This window comes from Urocitellus parryii, chromosome 1 (assembly GCF_045843805.1).
Source record: "Urocitellus parryii isolate mUroPar1 chromosome 1, mUroPar1.hap1, whole genome shotgun sequence".
Classification (NCBI taxonomy): domain Eukaryota; kingdom Metazoa; phylum Chordata; class Mammalia; order Rodentia; family Sciuridae; genus Urocitellus; species Urocitellus parryii.
In genome coordinates this window covers 144,687,518-144,709,362 of record NC_135531.1, presented here as the reverse complement: position 1 = coordinate 144,709,362, position 21,845 = coordinate 144,687,518, and the positions used below count along the sequence as shown (strand labels likewise).

Genomic DNA, 21,845 nt, shown 5'->3' with positions numbered 1-21,845 from the left:
CTCCTCCGGAGCTCAGATGTCTTCCCCTTGGGATTCCTGATCTTTACCCCCCTCCCCCAGCCAGAAGAAATGGCTGGCTCCTTGATTTGTGTCCTGCTAAGAAAACAACTCCATATAGCACTTAGTTCTCCGTGCCTAGTGGTTGGGTTAACTCTTTAGGAGCCTGCCTCCAAGGGTGGCGGCCGGGGGCGGGGGAGGGGGGGCGCACCGCGCTGGGTCCGCTGCCTGTCACCCACAGCACAGTGCAGGACTGAGTCAACCGACCGCGATGCAACGAGGGGTCTAGTTTTACTCTTAACAAACCCAAGCCCCCCCCCGACTCTCCCCAGGCCGCATCCACCGTGAATCCATCTCCTCCTTGGGCTCGGGTGACCCTAGCGGAAGTCCCCTTCACCTGGGTCAACCTGGCTCCCCAGGGGTTTCGTCGGCTCCTCCCCTGGCCAGTCCCAAAGCCCCCTCCTGGCCGTGCCTCCCCTCCTCCATCCCCTTGGCCGAGCCCCGCGGGGCTGGGGGCGGAGCGTCTCGGCAGAGGGCTGGGAGCCGGGAGCCGAGGCTTTTAGGCGAGCGGTCGGTTCCAGACGCGCAGCCACTGCCGCTGGGCCGGGGGCAGGCATGGCAGAGGGCGTGTGAGCACGGAGAGCGAGGGGCAGCCGTCACCATGCCCGGGGGCGCGGGCGCCGCCCGGCTCTGCTTGCTGGCTCTGGCTCTGCAGCTGCTCCGGCCGCGGGCGGCTCGGGAGCTGGGATGGACGAGAAGTAAGTGGCGGGGCGTTGGGGGTGATGGAGGAGGGTGGGCTGCGTGGCTCAGGGACTTGGGAGTCTCCCCGGTCCCCGGAGCATCGGGACCGCGATTTCTGCTCCCCCCTTGCAACTCCCCGGGGCCTGCGCCTCGGCCGCCCCAAGCCTAGGATTCCAGGCTTTGTTTCCACTTGGTGACCCCCGGGAGGTAGTGGAGATCGGGGAGACCTGGCGCTAGCAGAAAACAGCCGGTCCTCTCGCTGGCTTGCCTTTCCCTCTCTTTCTCCTTCCTCTGTTTTTCTGCTTTTGGCTTCTCTTTCCGCTGCTCTCCTGATCTCTCCTCTTTTCTCATGGTCCCTCATCCTCGCTCCGCCTGTCTCTAGTGTCCAGTGCCCTGGCCATGCTCCAGCATCCCAACCGTCTGCCCACGCGGCCTGGAGAGCAGCCCCCTGGCACCATGCACTGTGCCAGGCGCACGCGGGTGGGAGAAAATAAAATGCCCCCGGGACTTGCTGGTAAGGTGTCTCGCTGGGTGTCTCGCCTGTGGTGATGTGCAGACCCTGGAACTGGCGATAACCATTGAACAACCCCACCACCCTACTGAATAAAGGTCAAGTCCAGCTCACCCCTTACACGGATGAGAAACTGAGGCCCACAAAAGGGAAGGACTTGCCCATAGCTCCGCCACAGATTGAGGTTGTGCTGGCTGGAAACCAGGGCTCTCTTTCCATCCTATCCGATCTCACCCGGCCTCAGTTTCCCCTTCTGTAAAGTAAAGGGATTGGACTCAATGCGTAAAGCTTTGATGTTCGGGGAACTCTACTGTTCTCACAACTAGTTTCCCAGACATCACTCTTTCTCTGGATCGATCTCAGAGGCGCTCCCCGGGGGCGGTGACCGTGTTCTCTTTATGACCCCAGAAACCTTAGCCCTCACTCTGCCGCCGCCGCAGACTGGCTGGGCAGACTCCAGACCAACGCTTGCAGGACCAACTGTCAGCGTTTTTAAACCAAGAGAGAGCGGGCCGGGTGGGGCCTGGACAGGCTGCATTCTCAGCCGAGGTAGAGCAAGGAGGCTGTGCTGGCGGGGACCGTGCGGAGCTTGCAATGCGAGATCCCAAGGTCCTCCCCCGCGTCTGCGGGCGGATGGAACCGCCTTTTAAAGCTCTTGTGCCAAAAGGGAAATCATGGCCCTGGGGTTTCACGGTAAGTCCAAGAAATGAGAAATTCCATAATTTCTCCATGGTTAGGGTCTTCTTGAGAAAGAGGGAACTAGGTTCTATTCGTATCTGATTTTGAAGTCCAGTAGGAGGCATGAGTCTGTGCTTCTTGCAGGAGAAAAGCAGGCAGAAAGGACAGGAAAGCCAGTGCTCTGAGTCTGAGTCCTCACAGACCTTAGCTGTCCAATAACCTGGGAAGTAATAAAAAGTGGAAAATAAATAAAATGACATGCAATCCCCAATTCACAATTGCTATTAATATTTTTGTTTTTCCCTATTGTCTTCTTTGGTTGCCTAAAAATATATATTGATAACATTGGAATCGTACCATAAAGTTTTGTGTCTTGCAGTTTTCACTTCAAATTACAAGCATTTTCCAAATCATTACATTCTCCCAAACTACAGCTATTTTTTTCTTTTCTTTTTTGGTACTGGGGATTGAACCCATGCTTTAACACAGAACTACATTCCTACACCTTTTCATTTTTATTTAAATTTTGACACAGGGTCTCACTAAGATGCTGAGGGTCTTGCGAACTTGCTGAGGCTAGCCTCAAACTTGCCATCTTCCTGCCTCAGCTTCTACATTTGCTGGGATTATAGGCATGCTCCATCATGCTGAACAACAACAACAACATACTTTTTATGACTACAAATTCCATCAAGAGATTGCAGAAATATAATTTTCAAAAAGTTAGAAACTGGACTCCCATAAAAATGTGGCACAGATGTACTCATTTCATTAATAAGGCAATGAATAGGAGGGTAAAGTTGGTGGAAAGGAGAATTACAGTAACAGGGTCATAAAGGTATTGGAGAAAGAGTGTTGAAATCTTGTGGCTAAGACAGATACAGAAGTGGTGGATGCCCCAAGCATAAAATAACCGTAATTCTTGGTCATCTTTCTACCATGGCAAAATCACTTGTATCTTCCCAAGAGAAAACTGTAGTTCATATGTATCTTTATAGAGTATAGGCTTTTAGTCAATAGTGAATAAAAAGTCAAAGGTACATTCTTTTAGATAAGTCAGTAATCCATGGGAGGGCTCCAATCTGACACTAGAGAGAGTTCTGCTTTCTCCTTGCCTTGTTTCCAAGTTTGTACCAACTTTTTGATTGTTAGAAAAAGATGTGATAAATATCATTTAGTGCCTTTAAATATTCCATTAAATATCATATAATTCCTTTTTGTTTAAATAATCTAGACTTAGGATAGGGATTGTGCCTGTCTTCCCCCCCCCATGAGTATTAAGCACTTAGCATAGTACCCAGCACATAGTCAAGAACTCAAAAAATATTTGGTAATATGTTGCTTCTGATTTTTTACTTGTGTTAGAAAGCTAATGCTAGTTGAATAAATTATTTTTTATGATTTTTAAATTTTTTTATTCTAATTTCTTACACATGACAGCAGAATGCATTTCAGTTCATAATACCCAAATGGAGCACAATCTTTTCATTTCTCTGATTGTACACAATGTAGAGTCATACCATTCGTGTCTTCATACATGTACCTAGGGTAATGATATTCATCTCATTCCACCATTATGATATATTTGATTGCAAGTATATCATCTCAGTAATCTGAAAGGAAAGATAATAATCAATCATAATCCATCCTACAACTCTAATGGAACTACAGCCATCTTTTATATCACTCATTACATTCTACGTAATTGATAGGGTTGGTTTAGAATGAATAGTTTTGGAGCCTTTACCCCCATCCCCAGAAGTCCTTTGGGCTTAGCTTCTTCTTGAGACTAATTTGCTTAGGTCTTAGGAAATTTTCATTTCATTAAGATAATCTGGAACCCGTGTTTAATATCTGCTCTTCCCCTTGAATATCTCTACCTTGTAATTTCAATTCCCCTTCTTGCAATCTAGAAATACTGCTGTCTACTTCTCAGGGTTGGCGTGAGAATGATTTGTTGAGTAGGAAGTAAAATACATATGCAAACTTGCCATTAGGAAGCTCAAGTTACATGTGATTTCTCTCCAGTGGAAAAGGAATTTCACATTGACTTTCCCCCACAAACATTGTGAGATGGGCAGGTGGGTATCATTATCCTCAACGAGAAAACCAAAGCTCAGTGGGAACAATACCCTTGAGTTTAACCTCTAGTTTATACCCAGAATCCCACCACTTCATTCCTCTCCACTGATGTCATTCAAGTCTGAGCCACTGTCATCCCTCACCAGGGCTCCTGCTAGTCTCCAGCCTCCTTCCTGCTTCTACTCCCAGCCCCTCCATGCTTCCCCATCCCCCCACTCCCATTCTCCCACTCAGCAGACAGAGTGATCTTTTTAAACCTAATACAGATCAGATTGCACTGTGTTTAAAACATCATTGCCTTCCACGTCTATTTATAATAAGATCCAGGCACTTCCCATGGCTTTCCATTTATCAGACCCGCAATGTCTTGCTGACCCCTCTCTTACTGACTTCCTTTCACTCTCTAGCCACCTCTACCTTCTCATTCCTTAGGCCAAGTCCATTTCTGCCCAGGCATTGCACTAGCTGGGGGGATTGCTCTCCTGGGGACACTTCCCCCTCTGTCTCAAATACGTACCAGGTGTCTCTATTCCATGTCCTTATTTTATTTTCTTCAGGGCACTTAGCACCACAGTGTTTATTCCTTTTCTGTCTCTCACCTCTGTAAGGTAGATTTGGTGAGTACAAAGACCTTGTTTGTCCTGTTCACCCCTTTATAACCAACACCTGGAAGAGTCCACAGCCCCGGAGGATTATCAAGAACCTGCAACCAGCGGGTCTTCTGAAGACCCCCTGCAGAGTTCTCTCCAGGTGGCAGTAGTTGTCACAGAAAGTACAGTATGGCTTGGCTAAGGTAAGGAGGGGCGGCTTCCCATGGTTCTGCATCTTGTATTGGCAGGAGGAAGTGCGGAAGGCAGCCCCCAGCTACAGCATGAACTCATAATACCTCAGTGGAAGACTTCAGAAAGTCCCATGAAAGAAAAGGTAAGAGTCTCTAGCTCTCATCTTCAGGGGCAGGAGTTGACAACTCTGTGAGGCTTGGGGCCACTTACTAAGCGCTCTTGGAGGCCCAGTCATTACCACTGGTTCTGCTTTTCTCACTTGATCCTCTCTGGGTTGGTTTTGGATATCTTCAATGGGACTTTCCTTCATTGGATGACAAACTTCTAGAAAATTCCAAATGCTATTAGTTGAGAAAAATGAAAATTCACACTAATGCTGACACAAAAAAAGTGCAAATGTAATAGTGTCATGGAAATCACTTTTGATTGGAATATATTAAATGCTATTATTTTAATTTTTTCTTTGCATAATGGTGCTTTGTTTTGTTAACAGGATTATGGGCTTGGATAGAAAAGGGCTAATCTAAACTCCTAATCTTCCTTTTTTGTGTGTGTGGGTGCTGGTGATTGAACCAGCGTCTCACACATGCTAGACAAGTGCTCTATCACTGAGCTCTATTTGCAGCCCTTTAAAAAAAAATGTGATTTTGAGAAAGGGCCTTGGTAAATTGCCCAGGTCAGCCTCAAATCTGTGATCCTCCTGGTTCAGCCTCCTGAGTAGCTGAGATTACAGGTTTTTGCTACTATCCTGGATCTAAACTATTTTTAATAAGAAGCAGGGCTGGACCTAGGCCAGAGAAATGTATGTTAAAATCCTATAGTCTCCTTGGGCCAGAACACCAGCAAAATGTGGACGCTTTATCAAGGTGATTGGGAATAAAACTGAAAATATTGGGACCTGTGTGTCTAGGACATTGTTTCTGGTTCTGCGGTTCACTGCTGAAAGTGAGACATGAAGAGCAGAAAGGAAGATGTTCTTGTTATATGGCAGTAGCCTGCTATGTGATCTTCTAAAGAACTTGAGCTTCCTCATTTATAAAATGCATCTTAGAGGGAATAAGCAGGAAGAAAACTGGAGACAGGGACTGGCTTCTAGGAGCCCTGGGTTCAAACGGTGTGTGATTTATCAGCACTTAGAAGCAAGATGATAGCAGGAGAGGGATGCATCAGGAAAGACTTCAGACATTGTGGCTTTTGAGTCTGGAAACTGAGTGGAGAGGAGAAATGCCTAGAATTCTCTAAGTTATAGTGAGAGTGGTACACACATGTCCCCAAATGCTCCACTTGGGTTTATTAGGGGGAACTCACAATGAAAAACTTAGGGCAGATAAAAGCAAGGACATTTTGGATTAAAAGCAGCAAATCATTTTGTCAAAAAGTAGGAAAGGCTGAAAATAATTTCAGGAACAAATCTAGACAAATTAATGAATGGCTATCCTAGAGCAGATTATTTTTAAGAATTCAGATCTTGGATATTTCAACCCACCATTATTGCCTGAGGAATGGATCTGATACTTTTTATAGAGGCTTCTTTGTTCCTTCCAGATGTGAGATGCCAGGCATCCTCAGGAAGGGCTGAGGAACAAAGCAGAGGACCAAATCCTGTCTTTGTTCCCAACCATTGTCTGCCCAGAACGTGGGCTATTGTGTTCTGAGGGAACAGTGAGCACAGTGCTCGGCTCCATAAATATTTGTTGAATGAATGTCAGAGAGAAGGAGGGATGGAGGGAGAGAGGGAGAGAGAGAGAGAGGGAGGGAGAGAGAGAGGAAATCAAAGCTGGATTTCATTCAGGTCTCTTATTCTATTATGCATTTCATTCATTTGCTAAACATCAGTTAGACTCTGAGATACTAAATGCTCTGCAGGATTTTAAGGTGCATATAAACATATAGGTCAGGTTTCCAATAACTTACAGAGCTGAAGATCTATTTAGTCTAGCCCTAAACACAAAGGACTTTTGACCCTTCCCTTGGGCAATTTTGACAGAGGGTCAACTCCCTAGGGTTCCTGGGAGAGCTGATGCTGCCCCTCCCCAGCACAGAGCTGGTCAGGAGGGCTGGACAGGGAAGCTTCATAGATCCTCAAAATGTAGTTTCATTGTTTTTGTTTCAAATGTCCCCTGGAAACAAGGAACATCTTATTTTAAGTATCAGTGTCTAAGCACCTTCCAGAGCAGAGAGAATTGTTTTTGGATTCCCCATATAAAAATAAGTTTTAGTACTCATGGGGCAGCTCGCGTCTCTTTGGGGGAGAGGTGATAGTGCTGCGAGTGTGCCAACAGTCTTTTTTTACGTGGGCTTCATGTGATTGTCTACCTCTTGGATAACTGCCACAGCTCTGTCGCTGTGTGCTCTTTCTTAAATGCTCACGTGGGGCTGCATCCCTGGTGCTCAGTGTGATTGGGCAGGGCACTTGCTCTGGAGTTCCCTGGAGTAAAAGTGGCAAAGGACCTTGCTACCAGAATAGGTGCTGGCAAAGCTGAATCAAGGTGGCAGAAATGGAGAGGTGAATCTTTTAGAGAAAGTGATTGGGCAAACATATCCCCCAGCTTCCTGCCCCAGGGTTTGCAATGTCCCTTCTTAAAATGAGGTAATAGGATTAATTAGGCAATAGGTAGGTTGCCCAAGAGTCAGTATTGGAACATTCAGAGTTCATCAGGGATGCTGGACCCTAATGGGGAGAAGAAAGAATGTGCTAGAAAAATGCAGGTGCCTAACCAGAGGTGACAGAACAGGCGACCCACTTTCTCAGAGATGCCAGAACTAAGTTAGAGTCACCCTTAAAAGGGGTAGGAGCTCCATAAGGATGTTTGTGGATTGAAGGGACTTTAAGAATTTATCAGTTCCTTGGTTCCAAGTTAGAAAACTCTAACATGTGACACCTGGTGTCACTCCCAGCAACTCAGGAGGTTGAGGCAGGGGGATCACAAATTGTAGGCCAGCCTCAGCAACTTAGTGAGACCCTGTCTCAAAATAAAAATATAAAAGAGCTGGGGATGGAGCTCAGTGGTAAAGCACCCCTGTATAAATAAATCCCAAAGAATATTTACTATTATAAACACATGAATGTTTTTTTTAAACTTTTTAAAAGATTATTTCTTCAAGGAAAGTTCAATAGCCTTGACTTGAAATGTTGAAGCACTTCAAGATTCATTATGATGTAGATTTATTATGATTTAACTTTCAAATGTATTTGAAATTTTCTATTCTTAAATGATATAAGCAATTATAAATATATGGAAAGAAGTACAAAAGAAATTAAAGTTAACTCATGATCCCACTGCTTAGAGTAACTATGGTCATCTTTAGGTTTATTTCTCTCTACCTTTTCTCTTTATAAAAGTATAATATATATATATATATATATATATATATATCCCTAAGTATTTTTTTGCTTATTTTGTTTTTAACTAATTTTTAATTGGGGCATTGTAATTATATATAAAAGTAGGACACATTGTGACATATTTGAACATGCACAAAACTTGGCCAATTTCATTTGCCACTACCTCCCTTTTCCCTCCCTCATCCTTTCCCTTGGTCCCCTTCCTCTACTCCACTGGCCTTCCTTCTATTTTCGTGACCCCTCCTTTTTTATAAAACATATTTATTTATTTTTGGTATTGGCAGTTGAACCCAGGGGTGCTTTGCCACTGAGCCACATCCCTAGCCTTTTTATTTTGAGACAGGCTCTTGATAAGTTGCTAAGGTTCTCACCAAGGTGCCTGGGGCTGGCCTCTAGCTTGTGATCCTCCTGCCTCAGCCTTCTAAGTTGCTGGGATTACAGGCATGCACACCTTACATACCCATCTTACAAAAATGTATTTAAATAAAATATACAGTGTTAAATTTGAAGCCTTTTGCCTAATGCTTATTGTGTAAACTTTCTTAGTAATTTAAAAATTACTTAAAATCCCGGTTTTCATTGACTTTCTGGTGTTCTATCCTATGAATGAGTCATTGTTTATTTGAACATTCTACTTTGGGACATTTACGTTATATTTCATTATTTATTATTGTACATACTAAGCATCTTTGTGGACAAACCTTTGCCTATGCTTCTGTTCGTTTCAGCCAGTCTTATATTACTGAATCAAATGGCTTAACCATTTTTAAAACTCTTGGTCCATATAGTCAAATTATTTTCCAGAGGGTAGGTGTCAATTTGAATTCCCTGTCCTAGGGTACGAAATGCCTATTTTACTGCATTAGGATTTGTGGTTTAAGATAATCTCTGTCACTTTGACTTCATGTCAGGTATGGCATATATTTTAGAGCGTGCGTGGGAGTATGATTCACCCATGATTTTGAGCAGATTTTCATGTGCATGGGCCCTTTGTGAATCTCAAATGATCTTTTGTAGGGAGGGTTGGTGACACATCCAGTTTTGCATAGGTGCAGGTGTCAGAGCCAGGACTTGACTCCAAGGCTGACTCCCCAGGAAATTTACTGTTGAGGTTCTTGCTTTCCTGTGTTTCCTTTGGCCAGACCACACGCATACACCTCCACAGAATCTTGGCTTGTAGATTCTTTCCTTTGCTTCTCAGGAGAAAGCGGATGGGGGAAGGATTTGGGTCATTCTGGGACTGAAGTCAGTTCTTGTTTGGGCTGGAAATGCAATTGACCTTTTCCTGCTCGCTTCCTGTGGATCCATGTGTGAGCACTGTGCTGACCCTGTGCTGTCCCTGGGAGCCAGGGTCCCTGCTTTTAGGAACTAACATTTTGTTGTTGTTGTTGTTCCTTTTAGCATCCACTCAAAGCTGAGCTCAGGGTAATGGCCGAGGGGCGAGAACTGATCCTGGACCTGGAGAAGAATGAGTAAGTGGACTCCTTCTTTGTCTGAAATGAAACAATTAACTTCTCTGTCAACAAGGACACAGGTGTCACTGGGAAGGAAGCACTTAGTGGAGTGACACCAAGCTATCAATCCTTGTCCCTGTAGGGAAGCATCTTGCCAAGACAGGGCTTTTGTATAGTCTCTTGACTTGCTGTGAAAGATGAAATCACTGGACTCCTAACATCTTGCCTGAACTTTCTTAGGCTATATTTCCGGTGCCTCTTGGAGCTCTTTGCAGGCCCTGGTTGGTGTATATGTGAGGTTAATGGAGGAGATGAGTAGGAGGCAGCTGCCTTACTAGCTCAGGCCTAGCACTTGGCAGGAACAGAAGGCAATCAGCAGAGAGCGGCCAGGCAGAGCATGCCGCCACTGGGCGCCTCTGGTCCATCTATCCTGGGACATTTACATCTGAGATTTGGCCAATAAGGGCACTGTCTGCAATCTCCTGGCCTCACTAGGCCCCAGCTCCTCCAGGTCCCTAACCTCATCCACCTTGGGTAGTGCCTGGCTCAGAACCATTTCCACACTGATTTGCCGCCAGGCGTAGTTGTGTCTTGATTTTATCATTGTGGGGTGAGTAGACATAACCCAGAACTTCCTTGGCTAGTCATGGTCTGCCTGGCCACTGAGCGGCTCTCCTTACTTGCCTGAGGGATTCTGAAGGCCTCTGTACTCTCCTCACCAACAGTCCCACTTTCACCCACCACGTGGACATTGAAGATAAGGATGCATGCCTTGGAGAGCTGCCCGTCTCCTCTTGGCAGCCTCCAACCCCCACTGGAAGCTGATGAGTAATCAAATACATCACTGCCAAGAAAGGGATGGAGAAGGGCCTTGCATGTCCCAGAGGATGGGAATGGTGCTTGGCTTGGGTGCAAAGGGACAATATGATTTATTCCAAATTTGGCCTCTCTGTACACTTGCAGAGGAGGATGAGTGGTGTCCCAAGTGTGGTGCGAGTACAGCTTAGCAGTTGGGGTGATAAGGAGGCTTCCTTCACATCTCTCCTCTGCCCTGGGATGTGGCGGCCTTCGGGAAGACAGAGGGCTGGGCATTGCCATTACTTTTGCTACTCTCCTCCAGAGTGTAACTAGGCTTTTACTGTCTTAGTGGAATGTTTCTTTTCTCCCATTTTCCTGGAACCTATCTGGCTGGCTGCATCCCCAGAGGGCGCAGGACCTCCCTGCCCAGGGCTTCTCTTTGGTTGTCTCCCGGGGTCCTATAGGAAAAAGACCCTTACAGGGATTGTTCTGGAGAGCTCTCAGGGGCCTGCTTTAGTCCTTCAGTCCTTTGGTTCTGGGTCTAAATGTCACCTGAGTTTAATCTGGCCTGTTCTGCCCCCAGTATAGCCCTTAGGCTTCCTCTGGTGTTGGTGTTATGGGCAAAGACTTAAGAGTTGGATCAACCAAGCAGAGACCTCAGGCCTTGAGACCTTGTTCTTCCCTCCCGTTTTGAATTAGAACAGGAAGACACCTTAGAAAACATTGAAAACAGTAGTCTATATGCAGCAATTGAAACTGTGACTCAGACAGGGATAGGCACTTGTGTAAGGTCACACAGCAAGAAAACAAGAGAGATAAGACTTGGGTAGCCTATTTGTATTCTTGGCTTCCTTCTAGATTCACAGAATGTGACCTGGGGCAAACTGATACATCCTTCAGATTCCTTTCTTTCTTTTCTCTCTCTTTTTTTTTTTTTTGAGCCACATCCCCAGCCTTTTTATTTTTCATTTTAAGGTAGGGTCTCTCTAAATTGCTTAGGACCTAGAGATAAATTGTTGGGGCTGGCTTTCAATTTGCAGTTCTCCTGCCTCAGCCTCCGGAGTCACTGGGATTACAGGCATGCACTGGCACACCTGGCAAATTCTTTGGAACTTCTGTGTCCTGATCTACAAAACGAGGGTAGTAAAGCCAGCCTCACAGGGTGGTTGTGAGGATGGGATGAGGTGGTCTCAGGAAGGGCTTAGAGGGCGGGAGGAGAGTGGTCCACCCCCCCCCACCCCCCCACCCCCCCCCACCCCCCGCTGCCGTGATTTACTGCCCACAGTGAGGTTCCAGGAGGCCGCAGGTGAGGTTCTCTTGCCTGCTGCCCAGCTGTGTGTGCCTGGGGCTGGATGGGGTTGGTTCCCGGCCTCCTTAATTTGGCAGAAGCAGGAGAGTTGACAAAAATGGAAGCAGCAGAGCCAAGCAGCATGACCTCACCAGGTGTCCCTGGGGGACGGCTTCCTGCTATTTTCATCCAAATGGGGATTTTTGTTTTTGAACACGTGTTAGTGAGCGGAACTCCAACTGCACACGACTTCCTGACTTCCTCCTGTGTTTATTTCCCAAAGCCCTCTCATTCATGGAGCGTGTGAGTCTGGATTCAAAACAGCTTTGGAACGGTGGTGGTGGGGGGAGAGGCTTTTCTGATTTTTCAAGCTGGCATGTCAAAGTTTCTCTAAGACGGTGACATCTGGGGGACAAGGAGGCCCTGTGAGTGATTTGTCAGACTCTGGTTTGCACCCTCCTCCACCCGTTCATTCATTCTTTTCATTACTATGCCTCCGTAAGTTCCAGGCCCCAGCACAGGCACTCTGGGTAAAGCTGTGGATACAACCGTTCTGTCTTTAAGGTGCTTACACCCTAACTGGGGAAGACAGTGAGCAAGCTGGTGACTGGACAGGCTCCCTGGAGAGTCTATAAGGACAGGGCGGGTATTGCTTATGATTGGTGGTCAGGGAAGTCCTTATTGAACTGATATTTGAGCAGAGACCTGGAGGACCCCTGGATCCAAGCCATGTGGACAGTGGGAGGGACGATTCAGGGAGAGGCCCTGTAGATTATGAAGCTTTCTATCCGCCCTCCCCCCCCCCAGGATCCATATAGTATTTCTCCATATACTGGATTTTCAGGCATCTCAAGAGCAATGGGCAGGGGTTTCTGGGTCTCTGGGGTAAGGGAGAGGACAAGTGTCTTTTTCATCATCCCGAGGTGTCTGGCTTTCTCCCATCAAATCAAAGCCTATGTGCTAATGCATGGCCCAAAATAGCAGTGAGAGAGCCTTTAATGGAATTCACACGTGGAGAGATCATTGCCAAGAATGGTGAGGATGGAGGAGCAGGATGGGCCAGGAGAGGGGGACTCGGCAGACGGAGCAGACCCGCAGAGCTCCCATGGCCAGGCAGCTGCAGCCTGTTTTCTGCTTTGAAGCAACTGGGGACAAGTGGCTGACATTCCTGAGAGAGATGCACTCCTTGTCTACTGAGTGCAGGCGAGAAGGAAGGAACTCTTAGGGAAAATGTGTGTGTGGCTTCATGGTGGACAGTGCTCCATTCAGATCCTGGCTCTGCCATGTCACAACTGCGTGTCCTCTTTCAAAGCCTCAGTTCCCACTCCTGGAGTATAAGCATAGTCCAGTCCTAGAGCCACGGGGAGGATGAAACTAGGTGGTGCAGATGAAGGGCCCCACGTCGTGCCTCGCTTATAAGTACATGGCAGCTGTTATTTCTCACTCCTTATTTCTAAACTGCAAAATTCATGGAAAATGGCAGCTGTGATTTCTCACTCCTTATTTCTAAATTGCAAAATTCATGCATGCTCATGTAAACCATGTAGCCATGCTACATGAAATGGGTGGGAAATTTTCTTCCTTTTATTTCCCACCCATAAGATTCACTGTTAACTAGTGGGCTACCCTGGAATGCATTGAAAACACAGACATGGATACTCGGAGACACAGTTGCACAAAAACACAAGGCAGAAGCACACACGGAGACTGTGGATGTGGTTGGGGCAGGAGAAGCAGAAATGAAATCATGGTGCATATTTAATTCTACTACTTGGTTTTTAGACCCAGCTGGAGGTTGTGAAGGCAGTACTCTACTCTAATGAATATATATGACATTGTTTATTGCATGAATATTTATACACATGGAAACATGCGCTTTGCAAACCTTGGTGCCTAGCTGTGTTTAGGGGAACTGACTTGAGATTGGGGCATCCTGGTTCAGTGGACACAGCACTGAGCTCAGAGGCAGACTAATTGGAATTGGTCCACATGCCAGTCAGGCCCTCCTTAGCCTCACTTTCTGATCTGTCAGATGGGGCTTTTGTCCCAGCTGGGTTTTAAGAGCTCTTTCTACACTACCTATTTAAAGGACACTGTGGAAGTGCAAAAATAGAAAAAGTCTCTGCCTCAGGAAGTTTGTTCTAGCTGTGGTGACCTCCCTGGTGATAGCGGGCAGTGGGTTGAAGGGAAATCGCACCCGAAAGCCACAGGACCTTGAGGTTGGGGATGAACTACTAGCTCAGGACTCTTCGGGTCAGGAGGGAAATTACAGGGCAGAAATGATAGGCTGCTATTTCCACAACCCACAGTTTTGAGGCAGAAATCCATAATATTTTTTCTCCGTGCCATTTCCCACGTTCTGAAGACTGCTCTATCAGCCCAGGGACCCTATCAGACAAAGTCTTGTTTGCTGAAACGGATAGAGTCTTCCTTCCTTAGCGTTGGCATCCTGGGAGACAGACATCTCCGGGGAGGCATGGGCCCTGGCCTTCTCCTCTCGTTTCTTGGCTTTTTCCCAAGGGGGGGGGGCATGCTGAACTGTTACCCCGCTTCCAGGATGCTTGCTGGGTACACTGTGCTTGGCAGGAGCACTCTATGACAAGGTCACTTTTGTAGGCTAATGACAGTTCAAAGGGTGGGGACTTTGCCAGAGGACCTGTGGCCATGTATCTCTGTTAGTCTCTTAAGCACACTCTAGGACCCTCATCTCTTCGGTGTACTGCCTGCCTTTGGGTCCAGAAGAGGATACTTCGGTTTTGGCTTAAGGAAGGAAGAGGCGTCCTTTGGTCTCATCCAGTCCAGTTAGCTAAAGAGAGGTTCTGTTTACAAAAGTCTAGCTGATATGAATGGATATTTGTTTTCCTTTGTGTTTTTTTTTTCTTTGCTGAACCCCACAGGGAACAGTCATTGTCAAGGTAGAATTTGAGCAGTCAGAGGTTTATGGGTTTTGATACCCACCATGACTTCTGATTTAATCTTTCTTCATATCTCAGAGACACAATGGGAAAGGAGATTGCTTTTCTTATGCTGGAAATCAAGCTACAGCCTGGAAAATTGACAGTCCTTCACTATTACCTGGGTGATCTAGTTCTCTGTTTTCTTCTTTTTGCCTCAACCCTATTTAGATTGTATAATGCTACAGAAAGAAAGGAAGAATAAGCAGATGGAAAGTTTTTCAATAATAGACAGGATGGATTAATTACCACTTCTTATTCCTGTACTTTTCTTCCAAGGAGTTCTGTAGAAATATGGGGCTGACATGGAGCAGAACCCTGAACACCACCCAGGCATGGTGCTCCTTCTTAGGTTCCCAGCTTCCTCTTGGGTCAGGAGACTCTAACATCTTACCTAGGATAAAGGGCAGCTCTATTTCACCCCTTTCTTCTCAGGAGCTTCATTTGTTGTTGGCGAAATTCAATTTCCTGAATCAAAGAGAAGCTTAGAAGGGCTTAGATGGAGTCCCAATGCTTCACCGACTTGCACTTAAATGACTCACAGATGTATGGATTACATTCCACTTCAAACACACATGGCTTAAGAAATTAAAGGATATCATTCTTTAACCAAGTATTTGGCAGATCCAAAGTATTCAAAATGTTTTTCCAAACTCTACTCACAGCTGGGCTCCCCTTTCCCTCCAGCCAAGATTGTATGAGCCAAGGCGACCAGTGCCGAGGAAACACTTGGATGGATGGGTGGGGACACCAGAATTTGATGGGAGTTGCCTGTGGAAGTCTAAAATTTCCTTCTAACTTTTTTTTTTTTTTTTTTTTCTGAGGAGAGTATCAGGAGTGGAATTAACCCTGCTGCTTTAAAGGCAGTGAATGCATGAGTGAATTTAAATTCTAAGTGCAATGCTAGGTACTTTGCCCTAGAGAGACCTAGTGGTCCCCTTGGAGGTGAAGTTTCCACCTGTGGCTTTGGTGATTGAGATTGGTTTCATTTATAATTCCCATCTTGTATGAAGCCCCTAGAGTTTCAGCACAAATGGATTGTTAGACAGTCTGAGGTAACTGTCTAAGCCAAGTTCTCAAGCACATCTCTGCATCCACAGGGTTTCTAGTTGCAATAGACTAAGTGATCACATTGCTTGAAAATCCATCTGTTGAAATCCTAACCCCCAGTGTGATACTATTAGGATGTGGTGCCTTTACAAAGTGAGTCGTTCATGTAGGAGGCCCAAGTGTCCTTATAGGATTTAGAGTCCTTGAAAAAGAGACCCCAGGGAGATGGCTCACCCTTTTACCATAGGAAAAGACAGAAGTACCATGTGTGAAACACAAAGTGAACTCTGATCAGACATCAAATCGGCCAAGGCCTTGACCTTGGACTTCTCAGTCCCTGGAACTGTGAGAAAAATAACCATGGCTTATAAGCCACCTGGTTTATAGCATTCTGTAGTAGCAGCCTGAATGAACTAAGACAGCATTATTTTTAAATCATGGGAAACACAATATACCTTCTTAGGGCCCATTGTTGAAACTCAGTCTCAGTAGGGGTAGTGGTGATCCGAAGAGGTGCTGCTATACTGTTGCCTCAGCAAGTGTCAGGAAGCATCCCAGATGGAAATAACACAGGTGTGTTGACTCTGAAGGCCATGAGCACATTAGCCCCAAACTAATGTGCATTGAAAACACAGACATGGATACTCGGAGACACAGTTGCACAAAAACACAAGGCAGAAGCACACACGGAGACCATTGATGTGGTTGGGGCAGGGGAAGCAGAAATGAAATTATGGTGCATGTTTAATTCTACTTCTTGGTTTTTAGACCCAGCTGGAGGTTGTGAAGGCAGTATTCTACTCTAATGAATATATATGACATGGTTTATTGCATGAATATTTATACACATGGAAACATGCGCTTTGCAAACCTTGGTGCCTAGCTGTGTTTAGGGGAACTGACTTGAGATTGGGGCATCCTGGTTCAGTGGACACAGCACTGAGCTCAGAGGCAGACAAATTGGAATTGGTCCACATGCCAGTCAGGCCCTCCTTAGCCTCACTTTCTGATCTATGTCAGATGGGGCTTTTGTCCCAGCTGGGTTTTAAGAGCTCTTTCTACACTCTCTGTTTAAAGGACATTGCAGAAGTGGTAAAATAGAAAAAGTCTCTGCCTCATGAAGAGACTATCTGTGGAGTGGAATAGGCTACAAGTTAGGCACGGGAGACCCATATTTAATTTTAGGCTCTGATGCCTCCTGGCTAGGTGGTCTTTAGCAAGTCACTTGCCTTCTATGTTTTACTTCTTTATCTGATTCATAATAATATACTTGCTCTTTGGTAAGCATTTACTGAGAGCTGGCCCCTGTGCAAAGCCTCTGGACACAATGTCCTATTTAATTCTCATGGCACCCTTTGAAAGAGGAATTATTATTATTATCTATACTTTATAAATAAGGAAACTTAAGCATGAGGAGTTTAATTAAATCAGACAAAGCCAGGAGTCAAACAAGGTCTGCCTGCCTCTTAATACATTCTGTCTCTGCATGGAAACTGCCATTAGTACCTTCATGACAGGATAGTGTAGGTTAAGAAATGCACTTCCTCCCAGCAAAGTATCCACATTCTAATCCTTGGAACATGTGATGGCATTGCCTTAAAAAAAAAAAAAAAAGGTTTTTTGTAAGTGTGATTAGAGGTTTTTTTTTTTTTTTTAACGTAGCCTCAAGATTTTATTGTCTTCATAGTAAAACAACTTTATGAGGAGACTTGGAACTGGATCATGTGGCGCTTTCTCTTATTGTCTCTTGCTGGTTCAAAAGCCTGCATCTCTTGGTAACCAGCATTCTCTCTGAGCTGCAGTTGGGTTGGACACACTGGAGCCCCAACACTGTCTTCTATGGAGTTTTAGCATTGTTTGGAGCATCAGCTTAGTTTGCCCCCCCATAGCCACTTTGCTTCCTATCAGAATGCCACTTTCCCTGGACATGCAGAGAATCCTTACCCTTCTTGGAGTGTGTCACTTGGTGGGATTAGTGCTAGCCATGCTTCTTACAGAAATTGTGCTATGTTTTAGGAGCGTTCACCATGTTTGCAGGAGTGCTCTTGACAAGGAAAGAAAGGGATGGCATGGAAATGGCTAAGTCAAAGATCTTGACACAGGAAGATTGTCCTAGATATCTGGGTGGGCCCTAAATGCAATCACAAATGTGTTTATGAGGGAAGCAGAGGGAGAGTTGGTCACTGACAGGAGAAATGATGGTGGCAGAGAATGGAGTGGTGCAGCCACAAACCAAGGAATGCTGACAGCCACCAGATGCAGGAAGAGGCAGGAACAGATTCTCCCAGAGGGAGCACAGCCCTGCTGACACCTTGATTTTTTGCCCAGGGATACTGATTTTATTCTTCTGCCTTCAAAGCTGTGAAAAAAAAAAATCTTTCTATTGTTTTAATTCACCAACTTCCTGGTACTTTATTACACAGCAAACCTAGGAAACAAAACACACTAGGAAACAAAACACACAGGGTTTGTGGTTAAGAGATAACATATTATGATGTGCTTAGTCTACTATCCGGCACTAGCATGTAGTATTTTAGTACATGCCAACTTTTATTAATACTGAGTCAAGGACAAATATTTTCTGAAGTCTCTTGGTGATGCAAGGAATTACATGTGACCCTTGGTACTTTCTTCAGGCGTGCAAGTAACAAGAGAAAAACAGATTGAGAAACAATCTGTGTGGTTATTGCTCATCCACATTTCCTCAGTTCGGGTCATGTTCCTTGATGCCCAGTCCCCATAGGGAACTTCTGGTTGAGAGTAACTAGAATTGATAGTCAGATACCAGTAATGATGACAGTGGTGGCAGTAGTCAAGATGTAGCCATGCCTGTGTGACAGGCACTGTCATGCAATCTTTATGCGCCTCCTCTAATCATGACGACCACCCAATGAGGCATAGGTACCACTATTTGGCAGATGGGCACCCCAAAGTGTAGAGCAGTGTGACTTGCTCAAGGTCACCTGGGTATAAAGGGCAGAGCCAGGAGGTGAAGCCAGGTCTGGTTGACTCTAAAATACAAGGGCCTTAACCAGGTAATGATGTTATTCGCAGATGTCCCACCCTGGCTCAGTGTGCTTTGAGCCCTGTCTTGGTTAGAATCAGCATTACTTCTCCTTGTTCAACCATCTCACTTTCCTTTCTTTTCACCTGCCCTGGTTAGAGTTTGAATGTTTGTGTAAAGTAGTGGCATAATCCACGTGTGGATCTGAACCTGGCTCTTTGCAGTCTCTGGAGGTGTGAAAGTTAAGTAACTTTTCGGGAGTCTAGTTTCTTCACCCCCATGCTAGGGATATCAGTGGCCACCTCACAGGATGTTCTGTGACTTCAATGATGTAATGCTTTTAAAGGACTGACACTGTGCCTGGTGCACCATGAGAGCACAGTCTATAGCCACCATTATTTGTATTTTGCAGGGTCTGAAAAACATTTCAGGATGATGTAAGAGGGAATTCCCCTGAGTTGATTTCCAGATGTAATTAAGAAGAGTGACTTTAGAACCCATTGCCCCTGGGAGGAAACTCACTTCTGCTCTCCAGCAAGGCCCAGTTTGACCTACCTGTATCTCAAGAATGCAGCTTAGCAGTGTTCTCCAGTTGGCCAAACTGTACCTCTTTTGAGCGCTTGGCAGAGTCAGCACCTGGCCCCTCCCTGGGCAAGGCCCTGAACTGTCTGATAAGGAGGTTGGGATTTGTTCTCCAGTTCCGCCTCTATCTCCTTCCAGGGACCAGCAGCCTGGGCTGCCTGTGCAGGCAGGAAGGATGTGCATGGATTTCTTTTGTCTCTAGCTCATTTCTTTGGCTGCCCTTCAGCGGGAGCCCAGGGTAAAATGAATGGGAGGAAGCTGTCAACTGCCCTGTTGGCCTCAGATGGACCCTCGTCAGAGCAAAGGGAAGCTGGGGAGTTGGAAGAGGCCAGCGGTTCTTGAGTTTGAGAATCCCTTCATCATCAGCTGTTTACCTTAGGATAACAATAGCTAACATCCAGTGACTGGGCATTGGCCTTGAACTTCAGGTTTTACCTAGATTTTTTTTTTTTAACCCTATCTATATTTAACCAAGTGGAGTCATACTCAGTTTTTAAACCAATATTTTTTTTTTCACTTGGAAATATAGCATGGATATTACTAAACCACTTTAAAAGATTGACCTAAGAACTTTTTGGAATTTTTCAGAATAAAACTCTAGAATTCTAAAGAAAGTTACAGTTTTGAAATAAACGAGATCATACTTTATATGTTATTTTATACTTTACCTTTTTATTATTTGTCTTTGATGTCTTTGCATGTTGGCACATTGGTAGTCCCATTTCATTCTCTTTAATGGTGACGTAGGTTTGCTGTGAATGGATGGATCAAAATTTATTGATTTTTCTATGGACAGTTAGGTTTCAGGTTTCTTATTATTACAGATAATGCAGCAATAATAGGCTTGTGTAGCATCTTTCAACACATTTCCAATATTTCTCTAGGATTGGCATTTCAAAGTAGAGTTGCAAGATCATCTGGCACATAGGTTAAAAATGTTTTTAAATTATGAGGAAGGCACCTCTCACTTCACAGGTATCTCCCTAAAGGCTGTAACATTTTACATTTATATGACTGAGTGTGAGAGTGTATTATGGATATATTTCCATGTATATTTATCATACTTTTTTTTCTTTGAGATAGAACCCAAGACCTGCATGCTAGGAAATTGCTCTGCTACTGAGCTACATGCAGGCTCATTTATTTTTTTTTAAACATTTTGCAACAAGGTCTCACTAAGTTGTCCAGGCTGGCCTAGATCTTGCAATCCTTCTGCCTCAGCCTCCCAAGTAGCTGAAATTATAGGTGTGTACTACCATGCCCAGTTTATCATATCATTTTAAATGGCTGTATGGTATTACATTGCATGTGTATGCCATGATTAACATTTAAAAATTCTTACAACAAAAAATTATCAAAGTTTTGATAATTATAAAAAATTATCAAATTATTAAACACAGAGTAGAGAGAATAACAGTGAATCCCTGCATATGCATCATCCAGTTTAGCAGTAACCAAGATGCTATGATAAATTTAATCACTCCTTATCAATGGATATTCAGGATTTTCCTTTTTTTAAAAAAAAACTTTACAAACAGTGCTGGGCTGAATGCACTTTTACTCTTTGGATGTTACTTTTAGAGGGTTACCTTATAGAATAAATCACTAGGTCAAGGAGGATTTACTAGTGTTTTACTAGATAAAGGAAAATTGTCTTTGGTGTCTCTACATGTTCATATCCCACCATTCTTGTTGAAAGATCATGTTTTCATAAACTCCACCAATAGTTTAATTGTTGAGCTTGGGCATACTTTTTTTAAAAAAAAAATTGTTCTTTTTAGTTATTCATGCCAGTAAAATATATTTTAATGTATTATGCATACATGAAGTATAACTTCCCATTTTTGTGGTTGTACAGGCTGGCCTAGATGTACATGATGTGGAGTTATACTGATTGTATATTCATATAAGAACATAGAAAAGATATGTCTGATTCATTCTATTGTCTTTCCCGTTCCCATCCCCCCCCCCTTCCCTCCTGTCCAATCCGGTGAACCTCCTCTCCTCCCTCACCCTGGCTATTGTGAGTCCGCATCTGCATATCAGAGAGAATATTCAACCTTTGGTTTTTTGGGATGGCTTATTTAATTTAGTATGATAGTCTCAGTTCCATCCATTTATTGGCAGATTCTATAATTACATTGTGTATATGTACCAGAGTTTCTTTATCTATTTATCTGTTGAAGGACACCTAGGTTGATTCCATAGCTTAACTATTGTAAACTGAGCTGCTATAAACATTGATGTGGCTGCATCACTATAGTATGCTGATTTTAAATCCTTTGGCTATATGCCCAGGAGTGGGATAACTAGGTCAAATAGTGGTTCCATTCCAGGTTTTCTAAGGAATCTCCATACTGCTTTCATGAGTGGTTGTATCAATTTGCAGGCCCATCCGCAATGTAAGAGTGAACCTTTCTCCCCATATCCTCACTAACATTTACTGTTTACTTGTATTCTTGGTAATTGGCATTTTGACCAAAGTGAGATGAAATCTCAGTGTAGTTTTAATATGCAATCCTCTAATTGCTAGGATGTTGAACATTTTTTCATATATTTGTCGACCAGTTGTATTTCT

At 44.6% G+C, this 21,845-nt stretch overlaps 1 protein-coding gene and 1 pseudogene across 1 annotated transcript in view; one reads left to right on the top strand and one right to left on the bottom strand.

Moving 5' to 3' along the window:
- Window positions 1-559: 559 nt before the first annotated feature.
- Adam19 (ADAM metallopeptidase domain 19) overlaps window positions 560-21,845 on the top strand; it is an 85,224-nt gene continuing 63,938 nt past the window's right edge. Inside the window, exons 1-3 of the mRNA XM_026388336.2 lie at window positions 560-755; window positions 4,848-4,933; window positions 9,539-9,609. Coding sequence (XP_026244121.2) covers window positions 659-755; window positions 4,848-4,933; window positions 9,539-9,609 — 254 coding nt within the window. The 5' untranslated portion in view covers window positions 560-658. The remainder of the gene's footprint in view (window positions 756-4,847; window positions 4,934-9,538; window positions 9,610-21,845) is intronic.
- Window positions 17,379-17,710, bottom strand: LOC113182417 (large ribosomal subunit protein eL42-like; annotated as a pseudogene).